Below are 12630 nucleotides of genomic sequence, written 5' to 3' on the forward strand. Positions count from 1 at the left end.
ACGTGAGAAGTTCTTTTTTTTCTTGAGTTGAGAATTGAAAGGTTGGGGCTTGCTAATGCCGCCGGATCCAGTCTGTTTCTCTCATTGGACCTATTTTTCTGGACCTGAGAGCTGAGTCCAACGCGGCTGGATGAATTCAAACAGAATTTGGGCCTCAACAAGGTGATCTGGGCCGGAACGACAGAATCCCACCTGGCCACTTTCAAGTTTCACCTCATCCGCTGCGCGACGCACGGCGGCCTCCTCGTGCGCCCCCTCGCCGGCCGGCCGCGACTCCGTCCCCGCGCGACACGCGCTCCTGCTCCACACACACTCCGCTGTCCAAATGCCTCCCCCAACTGTCCCCTTCTTCCTCACCTCCACCACGCTCGCCCCCACCACGAAGAAACCGCAGCCGCAAGCACAACCGCCGCCGCCGCCGCCGCCATGCGACGCGGAAGCCCAGGCCGCCGCCTCCCACGCCTCGGCGGCGTCCGCGTCGTACGCCGCGCGCATGCGGCTCAACCCGCACCTCGCGCTCCGCCTATTCGACCACCTGCTCCGCTCGGGCGCCGATCCGGACCCCGCCGCGTACGCGCTCGCGCTCGCGTCCTGCGCGGGCGGGAGGGACCGTGCCGCGGCCGCGCAGCTGCACGCGCACGCCGCCAAGCGCGGCGTCCTCGCCTCCCACCGCCGCGTGCGCGGCAGGCTCGTCCACGCCTACGCAGTGTGCGGGATGCTCCCCCACGCGCGCAGGGTGTTCGACGGCGGGACAGACAACGACATGTTCGCCTGGAACTGTCTGCTGCGTGGGTACGCGCAGGAGGGTGGGGACGCGGACGCGCTCCACGATTTCTTTGCCAGGATGCCGTCCCGGGACAGCGTCTCTTGGAACACAGTCCTTTCATGGTGCGTCGCCAATGGGGAGTACGACGAGGCAATCGCGGTGTTCCGGGAGATGCTGGCGAGACAGGAGTGCCAGCCTGATAGGGTGACATTAGTGAGCGTTGTCTCAGCAACTGCCTACTTGGGGGCACTTGCTTTGGGGCTCTGGGCACATGCATATGTCATCAGGAAAGGGGTTGAAGTTGACGAGAAATTGAGCTCGGCGTTGATAAACATGTACTCAAAATGTGGGTTTATTGAGGGTGCAGTTTATGTGTTTGAGAACGCTGCAGTAAAGATGAGCTTGGATACTTGGAATGCAATGTTAGCTGGTTTCACAGCGAATGGTTGCAGCACGAGAGCTCTGGAGCTCTTCACCAGGATGGAGTCAAAAGGATTGGTGCCTAACAAGATTACTTTCAACAGTATACTCAATGCTTGTAGCCATGGGGGGTTAGTGGATGAAGGTATACGGTATTTTGAGAGAATGTCCAGAGTTTATGGTATTGAGCCCGACATTGCACATTATGGTTGCATGGTGGATCTGTTCTCCCGTGCAGGTATGTTTGAGAAAGCTGAGGAGATAATTCAGATAATGCCGATGGAGCCAGATGCTTCTATGTTGAAGGCACTACTGGGTGCTTGTAGAACTCACAAGAACTTAGAGCTGGGAAAAAAGGCTGGCCAGAGGCTTATTGAGGCTGCCCCCAATGATCATGCAGGGTATGTGTTGCTATCCAACATATATGCACTAGATGGCAACTGGGGAGGAGTGCATAAGGTGAGGAAGCTTATGTTGGATCATGGCGTGCTGAAGATCCCTGGGAGCAGCTCAGTGGAACTTAATGGTGTAATTCATGAGTTCATTTCCGGAGATAAAAGCCACTCCGGTAAGAGGGATATATATAAGATGCTAAGTGAGATTTGTCAACGGCTTAAAAATACAGGATATACTCCTGACACTTCACAAGTGCTGCTAGATATCGATGATGAAGATGTGAAAGAGAGCTCACTAGCTCTTCATAGTGAGAAGCTTGCGATAGCCTTTGGGCTCATCAGCACTGCTCCTGGCACGCCTATTAGGGTAGTAAATAACCTCCGGATCTGCGGAGATTGTCATCATGCCATAAAACTTCTAAGCAAGATTTACAGGAGGAGCATAATTGTTAGGGATGCAAATCGATTTCATCATTTCAGAGAAGGCTCTTGTTCTTGCAGGGATTACTGGTAATATTTTGATTGCAATGATGCTCCTTTCTTTTTACTTATTACACTGAAATGTATAGTATATGAGACAACTGTTGTCAGTGGTTATTACTGTCCATTCGAGAAGAATTCTTAATGTGCCATGAACCTCATGACTTTATTGCATGTCTATTGAATACTATGGTACCCTTGAACCAACAGCATGATTGACATCTCTTGTGTCTCAGCAACTTGAAACCTAATTATTGTCCTTTTCAGTCAGCATGATTCAAAATTGAACATGAACCTGAGATGTATGTCCTACGCAAAAGTGTCATTAAATTCAGATAAATTTAGCTTCTTTCATATGGTAGGGACTAGGAACCATCAATTACCTGATACATACTTAATGCTATTTTTCCTACTGTACTACTGTCATTACACAGTTCAGTTGTGAAAGAGAAACACATAGGAGAGGCGATAGGGCCAACTAGGCCTGTGGCTTTCCTTTTGAGGCAGTCTGGTTCATTTTAGTTTCTGTCTGGCACTGAGGGCAACCTTATTTGTACATCTAGACTTTCAATGAATCAGTTAGCTTTTCTCATTTTTCTTATCGCACATAAGGTTCATGTACCTGATTGGTACATTTCTACTTTTGCACATAAATCTTTATTTGCACATTATCACCACTCATTACCACTACATCGACTCTGTACAGGAGGTTGCATAGCATTATTATGCCATTTAATATAGGTATGCATGGTCCAGTGCCTTAAAATATTTCTTGGTGCCTACTTGGTTTGTATGCATGTTAAGCTTGGTCAAATTTTTTGAAATTGAGTTATAGATCACAATAAAGGGCTGGAGCAAAGTGAGATTAGCTGTCCCATCGGTTACACCTTTCACCTGCTTTTGCAAAGTCCCGGTTCCTAGATACAATGGACTTGCTGTTTTCTTCTTCCTTAACTGTGAAATTCATGTGCTAGAAATGTTTTTATAATGACTATGTTCTAGATATTTCTGGGATGGCAATTACCTCCAGTACTGCATGTTCAATATTTCACTTGCTGCCCTGTTGTTGATTTCAAAAGAGACACAAAGCGTTCTGCAGAAGAAATTGTAGCAGTTATTAAGTTAAGCAAAAGTAAAGACTGTTATTTGTGATAAGGACAAAGATCAACAATGTTGGGCAGAGTAATCACTTCCATCGTGCTGCTGTTATTACTGCCTGGTGGATGTAGGGGCCTTTGAACATAAAGATGAATGGATACCTTTTATGCAAATGCATGCTTATCAGGCATTTGCAAGCATGGATGCTGTCAAATTTGAACATATGTGCTATTCTTTTCAGGGTCGAATCGTCAGGAGGAAGGAAATTTGTAATCCTAATATATTTGACGTTTGCTACTGCTTTAGAGGTAGCAATGAACCCAGAGGGCCATAAATTTAAATCTAATAAGTAACCCTGTTCCATTCATAAAAAATATCTCTAGACTTATTAGAGAAGGCCAAGCAAACTTGGTAGTTCTACGTGAATTATTATGGACAACAGTACTTGTTCCACTGGGAAATTTGCACTCTAGTTATTTGATACATTGAAATAGGCACAAAAAAAAAGGAAGCATAGACTGCCGTAGTGGGTATCCAGATCTGGTACATTATGTCTGTGAATTTTTTTTTTCTTCACACACAAGGCAACAAACACACGGACGCATACACAGATGCACACGCACATAATGTTATATGATATACAGTCAAGTTGCTCTAGCTCCATGCCAATCATTAACAGCTTGGCCTTGACAAAATAAGCAGGCTGCTGCCCTTATCAACTCTATTACTTCATTTCCGCTCTCGGGGATAGTTTTTTAGTGTTCCCCAGATATGTATTTTGCGGTTTAATCTCTAGCTTACAGCTCTAATCACTACTCTAGGAGTATAATAAGACCATTAGCGTACGACATAATGCATTATTAGGGTTTATTATAATGAGTAATTTCCGAGTCTCTGTTCGTATGATCATAACCCCCAAGGTTACACCTAACATAGACCTTTACCAAAAATATACTCACTTGCATCTCGCGTGCAGCTGGCTTTGCCACGAACTGTGCTTTGTTTATGGTTTTCAGAAAGGTGTGGCATACGCTTTCCTAAGCACAATTAGAGATCCTGTACCCTATGCACATGGGAATCGAATGTTGAATTAGCACACGGTGTGTGTACTCGTGATGTTCAGATATTATGGGCTAGCTTGTACTGCAATCGAATCATCCATGTTCAACTCTCATCATTCATTCTTGGTAATGATCCCATTAGGACTGCTTTTGCGTTCTTTGCTTATCAATGCATCTCTCTAGTAACTGCATGCACAAACTTTTGAAGCGTGTACAAATTATGGTAGGCGTGGTGGATTTGGTCTGATCATTCTGTTTTACTTTGAAGAAGCTTAGACTGTCCCTATCAGAACCCTTTCTGTTCTCCTCTGGATCTTAGATTATTACTGTTTATATTCTGATTCAAAACCCCGAATCATTTGTCGGGATGCTGGTTCTGATGATTCCCAAGTTTTGAAGGGTACCAGTGCAGTGTATTGCCGCGAAGAAAAGGAACCTCTCTGAAGCTGTTAAGCATGAGGACAGTCTACACGGGGAGCAGGGTCTGCGGGATGAACGAATCCGATGTCGAAAATCTTATCTTCATATAACATGGGTTGTGTTTTTTTACCTTTAGACTTACTACCCCAAAAGAGACGATTGCCAGCTAATCCCATGCAGGCATTGCTCCATTTGTTTACTTTGAGTCCTTTGGCTGCTATTTCTTGGAGCTGTTTTGTTTGCAGGAATCCTCTGACCTCACTAGCCCCTGATGGCCCGGTGCCGACAGGTAGGACCCTAACAGCACAAGAAGTCTCATCAATATGAATATTGGGTTTCCTTTAACTATTATTTTTCTTCTTTACTCCTGATGAAGAGTTAGTGAAGGGAAAATAAAAGGATAGGTGATGCTCTCACTCTCTGTTATATTTTTCAGCTCGTCCTCAGCTCTTGTTGCCAGCGTCCAGCAAGCTCTGAGCAGCGAGCTGATATCATCCTGGCCTGCCCTCGCATTATCCGGTTTCCGCTGCAGGCGATGTGATGCGAACGCCCGAGCATATGGCACACATGAATATGCACGGCAATGATTGGGAAAGAAGACACAGATCTGTGGCAACCTTTCTGGCGAGCATAATGATGCGCGAGGAGATAATCTGGCGGATGGTCGGGTCCATTTCCCCATCCCTCAATGACTGCACGAGCCGAGCCCGCCCCGGAGCGGCACGGGTGAATGCGCCGCGCCGAGGCCGGCCGCCGCTGCCGTGCACGGGGCCGTGCAAAGGGAGCGCGGCAACGGGTCGTGGCTCGCGAAGGCTAGGGCGATCCACTACCGGGCAGGCTACGGTCTTCTTCCCGGCGAGGTCAAGAAAGCTGGTTGGCTGGCTGGCTGGATAGCTGCTGGCCGTGGCTAGGAATCTACTAAGACTTGTTATCCACGTAGCCGGCCTGTGGTCCAGTCCATCTTCTTTCTTCCGGGGAGTTTGAAGTCGTATCCTTTGCAGTCCTTAGTTTAAATTTCTCCCAAGATTCGGTTTCGTTTGCTTTCTCTGCTACAGCTTTAAGAGCGAGCAGCTTAGCGAGGGCGCCACTAATGGTAGGCCGCAGGAGGAGGAAAAGGCCGCTGGGGAGATGGGGAGGAGGACGAGGCTGCTGCAGCCTGCAGCTGCAGCTGTGATGGTGCTGAAAGAAAGGTAAAGCGGGCAGGGAATAACGAGTAACTTGCAGGCCACTTCTTGCAGTGTTAGTGAGCTTGCATGGTGGTAGATTTCTTCCTGATGCTTTCTTTTAGAAACCCTAAATTTAAAAGCTTAATGAGGGGGGCAAAAGCGTGTTTGGAGTGAATAAAAGTATTGCATGGGTGGGCTGGGCTTTAACTAATCTAAAGCTAGATTCGAGCTCGCTCGCGCGCCCCCCGAGGCTAACGAATAGTTTTAACTTGTTTATTTGCCGCAAAGAAAGATTGAGATTAGGAGAATCTGAACCCTTGGACCGCATCTCCTTCAGCAGCTGCTTCAAGCTTGCACTAATCTAAAGAACACAATTTCCTGTTGGTTTATTACTAATCTCTTCTTGTTTGTAACTGAAATTCATAACCAACTGTTAGAGAGAGAGGGAGGGAGAGGCCTGAATTACCTGAAGATTAGATTAGTGGGGAAAATGGGAACGAAAGGGGTGGGAGTTTTGTATGGTTGCAATGAAAGTAGGTTTGCTTTGCTGTTGGGGTAACGCAAGTAGCTAATGCCTCGATCGGCACCCCCCTGCTAATGTTGACCACCATTTTCTTCAACAAAACTAATCATGCCGATCACGGAGGGCGTGTAAATAAATCGTCGTTCCGGGCATAAAAAACTTGCAACAGTCAAATAATGATTCGGGTGGCATAATTTACAGCCAGGCGCCTTGAGGAAAGCGAGCGGTTGGCGCCCATAAACAAATGCCCGTGAGGGTTGGCACTGTCAGGGATGCCGGCCGGGATGGCATGGCAATGCTCTGCTCCTCGTTGCTACAGTACGCTAGCTGTGAAGAGCTCTCGATCGGCTCAGCTCAGCTCAGCTCCCCTTCCTCTTTACGCTTGCTCTCTGTGACTCTGACTGTGTGTGTGCGTGTAGTATGGAGTAAGTAAACAAAAGCAAAGGTAAACAGCATGATTAAAGAGCTGTTAACAAAGATAAAGGCGAGGCCGCCAGGGGCACTTAAAAATAAGCTCCATCAAGGGTTAAACAACACCATGGCCATGGTGGTGGTGATTAGGAGGAAGGAGTAAAGCGGTTCCTGCCTGCAGCTGCAACATCGCCTTGCCTCTTGCCTGCCGCTGTGATCAACATCCTTGGGGCTGTGGGCTGTGGCTCGTGTGCTGCCCAGTACCCACTACTGCTGAAACTACAAGTGCTAGTGAACAACTGCTAGTAGCCCTATAAATCTGACAAGCCTTTGCCTACAACCCTTCTCTCTCTCTCTCTCTCTCTCTCTCTCTCTCTCTCTCTAATATAGTCTAGGCCCTCCCCTCTTTCGTAGCTCTTCTTCCTATGCCTCCTCGCCGGAACAGATAGCATCAGAATCTCCAGTGGCTGGGCATCTTTCCTTTTCCTGCCATAGGCCGTGACGAGAGCTTCTTGCTTGCGTGCTTGCCCCGGCTATCATATTGCCTGCCTATGCCGCTCGCTGGCCAATGGAGGAGCTAGCTCTTCTTCTCTAGCCTTTCTCGTCTCCCATTCGTCCATTGACCTTCGGTGAGTTCAGTGCTAGCTGCTCGGGCACTCTACTCGCTCCCCCTTCTGCGCGGTCAAAGATCGTGGCCGATGGACATGAACGAGAGCTGCGAGAAAGGGATGGAGGGCAACGCGTCCTCCGCCGGCGCCGGCATCCCGGTGGAGTGGCAGACCCAATTCAGCGCCGCCGCCTTCGCGTGCCCGCCGGCGCAGCAGCAGCAGGGCCACATGATGGACTCCTCCTTCGCGTCCGCCGGCCTGTGGGCGTCCACGTCCCAGGCCATGGCGCTCTCCGACGTCGGCGGCGCCATGTCCGCCGCGCGGGGCGGCGGCGGCTTCTTGGCGCCGGTGCCCGGGTTCCTCCCGCAGGGCCTCGGCCATTTCCCCGTGGACTCCGGCTTCATCGAGCGCGCCGCGCGGGCGTCCTGCTTCGGCGGCGGCGGCGGCGGGGTGATGGGCGCCGGCGCCGGCTTCGGTGCGGCTGATCAGAACATGAACAGCGCGTTCAGTGGCTCCTCGGAGGCGCTCTTGGATCACCATAGGAAGGACGGCAACGAGAAGGGCGAGCCGGAGCTCGGCAGGAACGGCCACGACGCGATGCCGAGCTCGGAGGCGGCCGGCGGGGACTGCTCGTCCAAAGGGACGTCGGACTCCAAGAAGAGGAGAAGGCCTAACGAGGTGAGCACCGTTCTTGCTGCTCGTGTCCGAAACATTCCCAGCGTCATTTGAGAAGTCTGTCGAGTAGCCAAGTTAACTTGTACACGAACTAGATGTTAAATGGATGGATGCATCTCTGTGTTTCTGTCTGATGAAAGGTGATGGGAGGCGATCAGGTTCAGTCCTCCAACCTGCCTGCGGATTCGGCGAACGAGAGCGTGCAGAGCAAGGACAAAGGCGAGGAGAGCAGCCCGGCAACAACCACCGGCAAGTCGAAAGGGAAGGGAGCGAAAGAGACCTCCGAGTCCCAGAAGGAAGACTACATTCATGTCCGGGCTCGGCGCGGACAGGCGACCAACAGCCACAGCCTTGCAGAAAGGGTACGGATTCGATCGCCGAGTGGCGTCCCAGTTTTTACCGTTTAGTCTGCAACTTTGGATGCACTCTGAAATTGACATGGCTGGTTCTGAAAATTCTGGTGGCTGCATCTTTTCTGCAGTTGAGAAGGGAGAAGATTAGCGAGAGGATGAAACTTCTGCAGGACCTTGTTCCCGGTTGCAGTAAAGTAAGTTTTTCTGGGGAAACGAAGTTGTGTGTTACTGTATATTTTTCATAACAATTCTAACAACTTTATGTTTCATGAACTGAATTCAGGTCACTGGAAAGGCGGTAATGCTTGACGAGATCATCAACTATGTTCAGTCCCTGCAAAGACAAGTCGAGGTGATAATTAACATCCCCCCAATATGTCAAAATCTTCGCAACTTTGTCTGAATTCATTAAGGATTTGGCTATGAGCAGAGGTCACTGAAAACGCAGTAATCGCTAGATATTTCTTTTTTTGAACAAAAGTAATCGCTAGATACTGAGACCTGACTATGAGTAATATTTCCTGTAACTGCGATTGCTTACTGATGGCATGCAGAAAAAAATACTGATCGAGCTCATCTTTATTTCACAGTTCTTATCGATGAAGTTGGCGACAGTAAACCCAAGGCTTGACCTCAACATAGAAGGGCTTCTGTCGAAAGATGTATGATGCTTCTTGCAATCTCATCCTCCTTTGTTAATTAATTATACAAATAAGAATGTAACAGAGCCAGATTTTTTTTCCTTCTTCCTATCTTCAGCTTCTTCGCTTCCCTGGTGTCCCTTCATCTTCCCTCGGATTCTCCCCCGAGATGATGCACCCACAACTACAGCTATCGCAACCAGGCCTCATTCAGGGGGGCGCTGCTGGCATGGCCAATCCAGACGTTTTCAGGAGAATCATTCAGGCACAGCTAAATGCAAAAGACGGATCTCAGGTTAGCATCTTCTCAAAACAATTGCACACATCATACTATATCCTTTTTGTTAAATTCTCAACACAGACAACCGTACTCACTTTAGTATTCAGCTAGCAGTTGACATATAGCTCCTTAATCTATCATGTAGCAACATAAATTTTCCCCAAAGATTGCACTTGACAGTCAACAACCCTTTAATTAATATTCAATAAACTAGCTCAGCACCTACATACAGTGCATTCTTTGTAGCAGACAGACAATCCATAGATTCCTCAAACGCATAGGCTCTTCTATCCAAATGCTCATCCATTCTAGTATTCTTGAGCAAACTTGTGACACCAAAATCCTAGGAAATACGATACATGCAATTCGAACCAGTAATAACACTCATCACAAGTTGTTCATCCAAGCAGCAGGCTGACTAAGGGGGTGTTCGTTTCCTCCCCTCTAAATTTTAGACCCATCACATCAAAGAGAATCTTATCATTTAGAAGTATTAAATAAAATCTTTTTATAAATTTTTTTTGACAGATGGGTGTTAATTCGCGAGACAAATTTAATGAGCCTAAATAATCCATAATTTGCCACAGTGATGCTACAGTAATTATCCACTAATCATGGATTAATATACCTCATTAGATTCGTCTCGCGAATTAGACCTGGGGTTCTGCAATTAGTTTTGTAATTAGACTTTATTTAATACTTCTAAATGACAAGATTCTCTTTGATGTGACTCCTCTAAAATTTAGAGGCAGGGAAACGAACACACCCTAAATTTCCGTTTCCGATTCCTGGAGCAGATGCCCCACGCATTGAATGGGTCATTCAGCGACGTCGCGCAGATGGGGTACCCGTCGCCCCTGGGGCCGCCGGACTTGAGCATCAGGCCGTCGCAGGACGGGTTCCAAATGTGACCAACAGGCTGGCCCAGTGCACATACGAGCAAGGCTTTTCCATCTGATCGACGAACATGCAGGAGCGCAGGGGGGCAGCAGGGCGCACACATGAACTGGCCCCTGCTGCTGCCGCAGCAGCGCTGGCTGGCCGCAGCGCCAGCTCATCGCGTTGCTACAGGAGCTGCCTTCGACTGCGTCGCCACGGCCGGGTTTTTATTGTGTTCAGAACTGAAAAGAGCCCCCACGGAGGGAAGCAGCCAGCGATTGGGAGGGGTGACAGAGCGGATGGGGAATCTCTCTCTCTCTCTCTGTGACGCTGCCGGGCTGGAGGGCTGGAAATTCTGCTTCTGCCTGGGGTGGTAGCGCCCGCCCATTCATGGCGCACAGTGCCGGAGCAGTGGCTGTGTTTGTAGCGAGCAGATGAAGCGCTGCTGCTGCTGCTGCTCTGTGTGTGAGGGGTGTGTGTGTGTGCAGGATGTAATGCGAAGGGCTTTGGTTGTGTTCGTTCGTTCGGTTGCTTTTGCTTGGATGCTCAAACACTCCTAAATGGGGGCGATGTTTTTTATGTTAAAAAAGATCAAAACATTTGACAAATTATGCATGTACTACACTACTACAGTGTCAGATGTTCCCTCTTGTGGTGAGAAGATCTTTCATCGCAGATAGTTTTTCAAAAAAAAGATCTGCCATCACAGATTGGGGCAAATGGTAGGTGCACGGTAGATGAGCTGTAGGGAGAAGAATGTGTGCCGTGTCACGGCTAGGACAAAGATCTTTCAACTCCCAGTCTCGTAAGAGATGAGCTCATTCCGTCGGAACCCGTACCGAGCAGAATCATTTTTCACCCCAACTTGCGGCTAGCCATGGCCTGAAAACAAACTTGTGACTGGTCACGCACGGTGAAACTTCTGCTCACTCCACGGCTGCCTCCGATGCGGACAACCTGACGCGGGCGACAAGACATGCGGCTCGGACATATTCTGCCGGTGTCGCCACGTACGGTTCCAGGACAAGGCTAGGCGCTGCCCCTTGTATCCGCCCGAGGCGTGCCGTGCCGGAACCCCTGCGCGCGAGGCCGTACGCTGGCGCGATTCCGCCCGCGTGCGGCCAGCCCGCTCGTGGGTTCGCGGGTGCGGCCTCCGGCGACCGCGACGCCGGATCGGACAAGCGTCTGAGCGTGGGCTCGTCGCGCATTCCGATCCTTGCTGCCGGTGGGATTCGGCACGTTTCCGCTGGGTACGCCCCCGCCCGGGCCGACTGCAGAGCGGCTGGGCTGCGGAGGAACACCCCCATGTAACATGCTCGACATGGACCAACTCACTCTAAAGCCCAACATACATGGAAAAGAGCAAGCAGGCCCACAGATAAACCCAAGACACAGATCCTAATACTGGCCCAAGGTCCGGGCCGTGACAGTCGTCGGCGCCGGCGCCCCTCCACCCGTGGCTCGTCGCGCCGTGCGGCCTCTTCTCCTCCGGCATGCGCTTCCGCTCAAACTCTTTCGTATTTGGGACCAACTGATCTCAGCTTTCAAGTAAACCTTGCATGGTTTTCTTTTCAAAGAATTCGAACAGCTGACGCCGCGCCCGTGCAAACCAGCGATTGCAGCGCGGGCAGAGCCCGCGTCCGGTCCAAATATCCATGGCGACCTCCAAGTTCTCGCGCACCGGCCACGGATCGGAGCACGCACCGCGGTGATCTCGGTTCGACGAGGCGACGGCGGCCTCTCCCGGTCCAGGCTTGCCCGTCCAGGATCATCCCCGCCGCGCACGCCTGCAACACGACCTGCTTGTGCCGCCTTTCGGGGGTCAGCGAGAGCTCAACCAGTCCAGTCTCCGGTCCAGCGCAGGCAGCCGCCCAACCCCTGCAGCACCGCAGCGCGACGAGGAAATTCGTCTCTACGGCGACGCGCGAGCACATTTTCCACCCCCTTAGCCGTTGAACGCATCCCATCAGAGCGACGAGCTCCGCAGCTCGCGCATCGCGGTCGGTGCCCGTGCCGGCGGCGTGGCGCGCCGAACCGCGGTGCCGCGACGGCGCCCTCCTGTCCACGACGAAGCAGACAGATGGCGCCGCCTCCTCCCTGGCGCTCCAGAAGTACATAACACGCCCTCGCACCTTCAAGAGCCAAGGAGAGCTGGCGGTGGAGGCCAGGACGGCGTGGCTGCCGTCAATGGTGCCGGCCGGCTGAACCAGGAGCGGACGGTGTTTCGTTTGACGTCCCGGGGTGGACCGTAAATGAAAAGAAATATCGTCCGCCTCCTACGCCTCTCCCAGCCATCGGATCGCAGTTGTGCGGTCCAGGTAGACTTGGATAACGGGCAGCGAGGGCCCTTTTCGTCTTCCCCTCGCAATGGGCCGCCCGCGTTCTGTTCCCCTCGAGGCCTCGACGACGCGCCGTTGCAGCGTTGATGCGCAAAGCTCACATGAGCCGCGCGCG

General features: G+C 50.7%; 1 protein-coding gene across 7 annotated transcripts; it reads left to right on the forward strand.

The window, feature by feature from the left end:
* Positions 1–202: 202 nt before the first annotated feature.
* Positions 203–10803, forward strand: LOC112880536 (transcription factor bHLH49-like). 7 transcript variants are annotated; one of them, XM_025945200.1, is made up of 9 exons: positions 4775–4929; positions 5077–5628; positions 5703–8026; positions 8164–8385; positions 8505–8570; positions 8660–8728; positions 8967–9038; positions 9136–9312; positions 10044–10803. In XM_025945200.1, exons 3-9 carry the CDS (start codon positions 7439–7441, stop codon positions 10206–10208), a joined length of 1359 nt encoding a protein of 452 aa, XP_025800985.1. In that variant the 5' UTR covers positions 4775–4929; positions 5077–5628; positions 5703–7438; the 3' UTR covers positions 10209–10803. The 7 variants fall into 7 exon arrangements, 2 of the variants coding, with proteins under 2 accessions (XP_025800985.1, XP_025800986.1); XM_025945201.1 differs by having other exon boundaries at positions 10095–10803; XR_003226356.1 differs by lacking the exons at positions 8164–8385; positions 8505–8570; positions 8660–8728; ... (1 more) ...; positions 9136–9312; positions 10044–10803 and adding exons at positions 203–2091; positions 3401–3467 and having other exon boundaries at positions 4620–4929; positions 5703–6013.
* The last annotated feature ends 1827 nt before the right edge of the window (positions 10804–12630 follow it).

This window comes from Panicum hallii, chromosome 2, assembly GCF_002211085.1.
Source record: "Panicum hallii strain FIL2 chromosome 2, PHallii_v3.1, whole genome shotgun sequence".
NCBI lineage: Eukaryota > Viridiplantae > Streptophyta > Magnoliopsida > Poales > Poaceae > Panicum > Panicum hallii.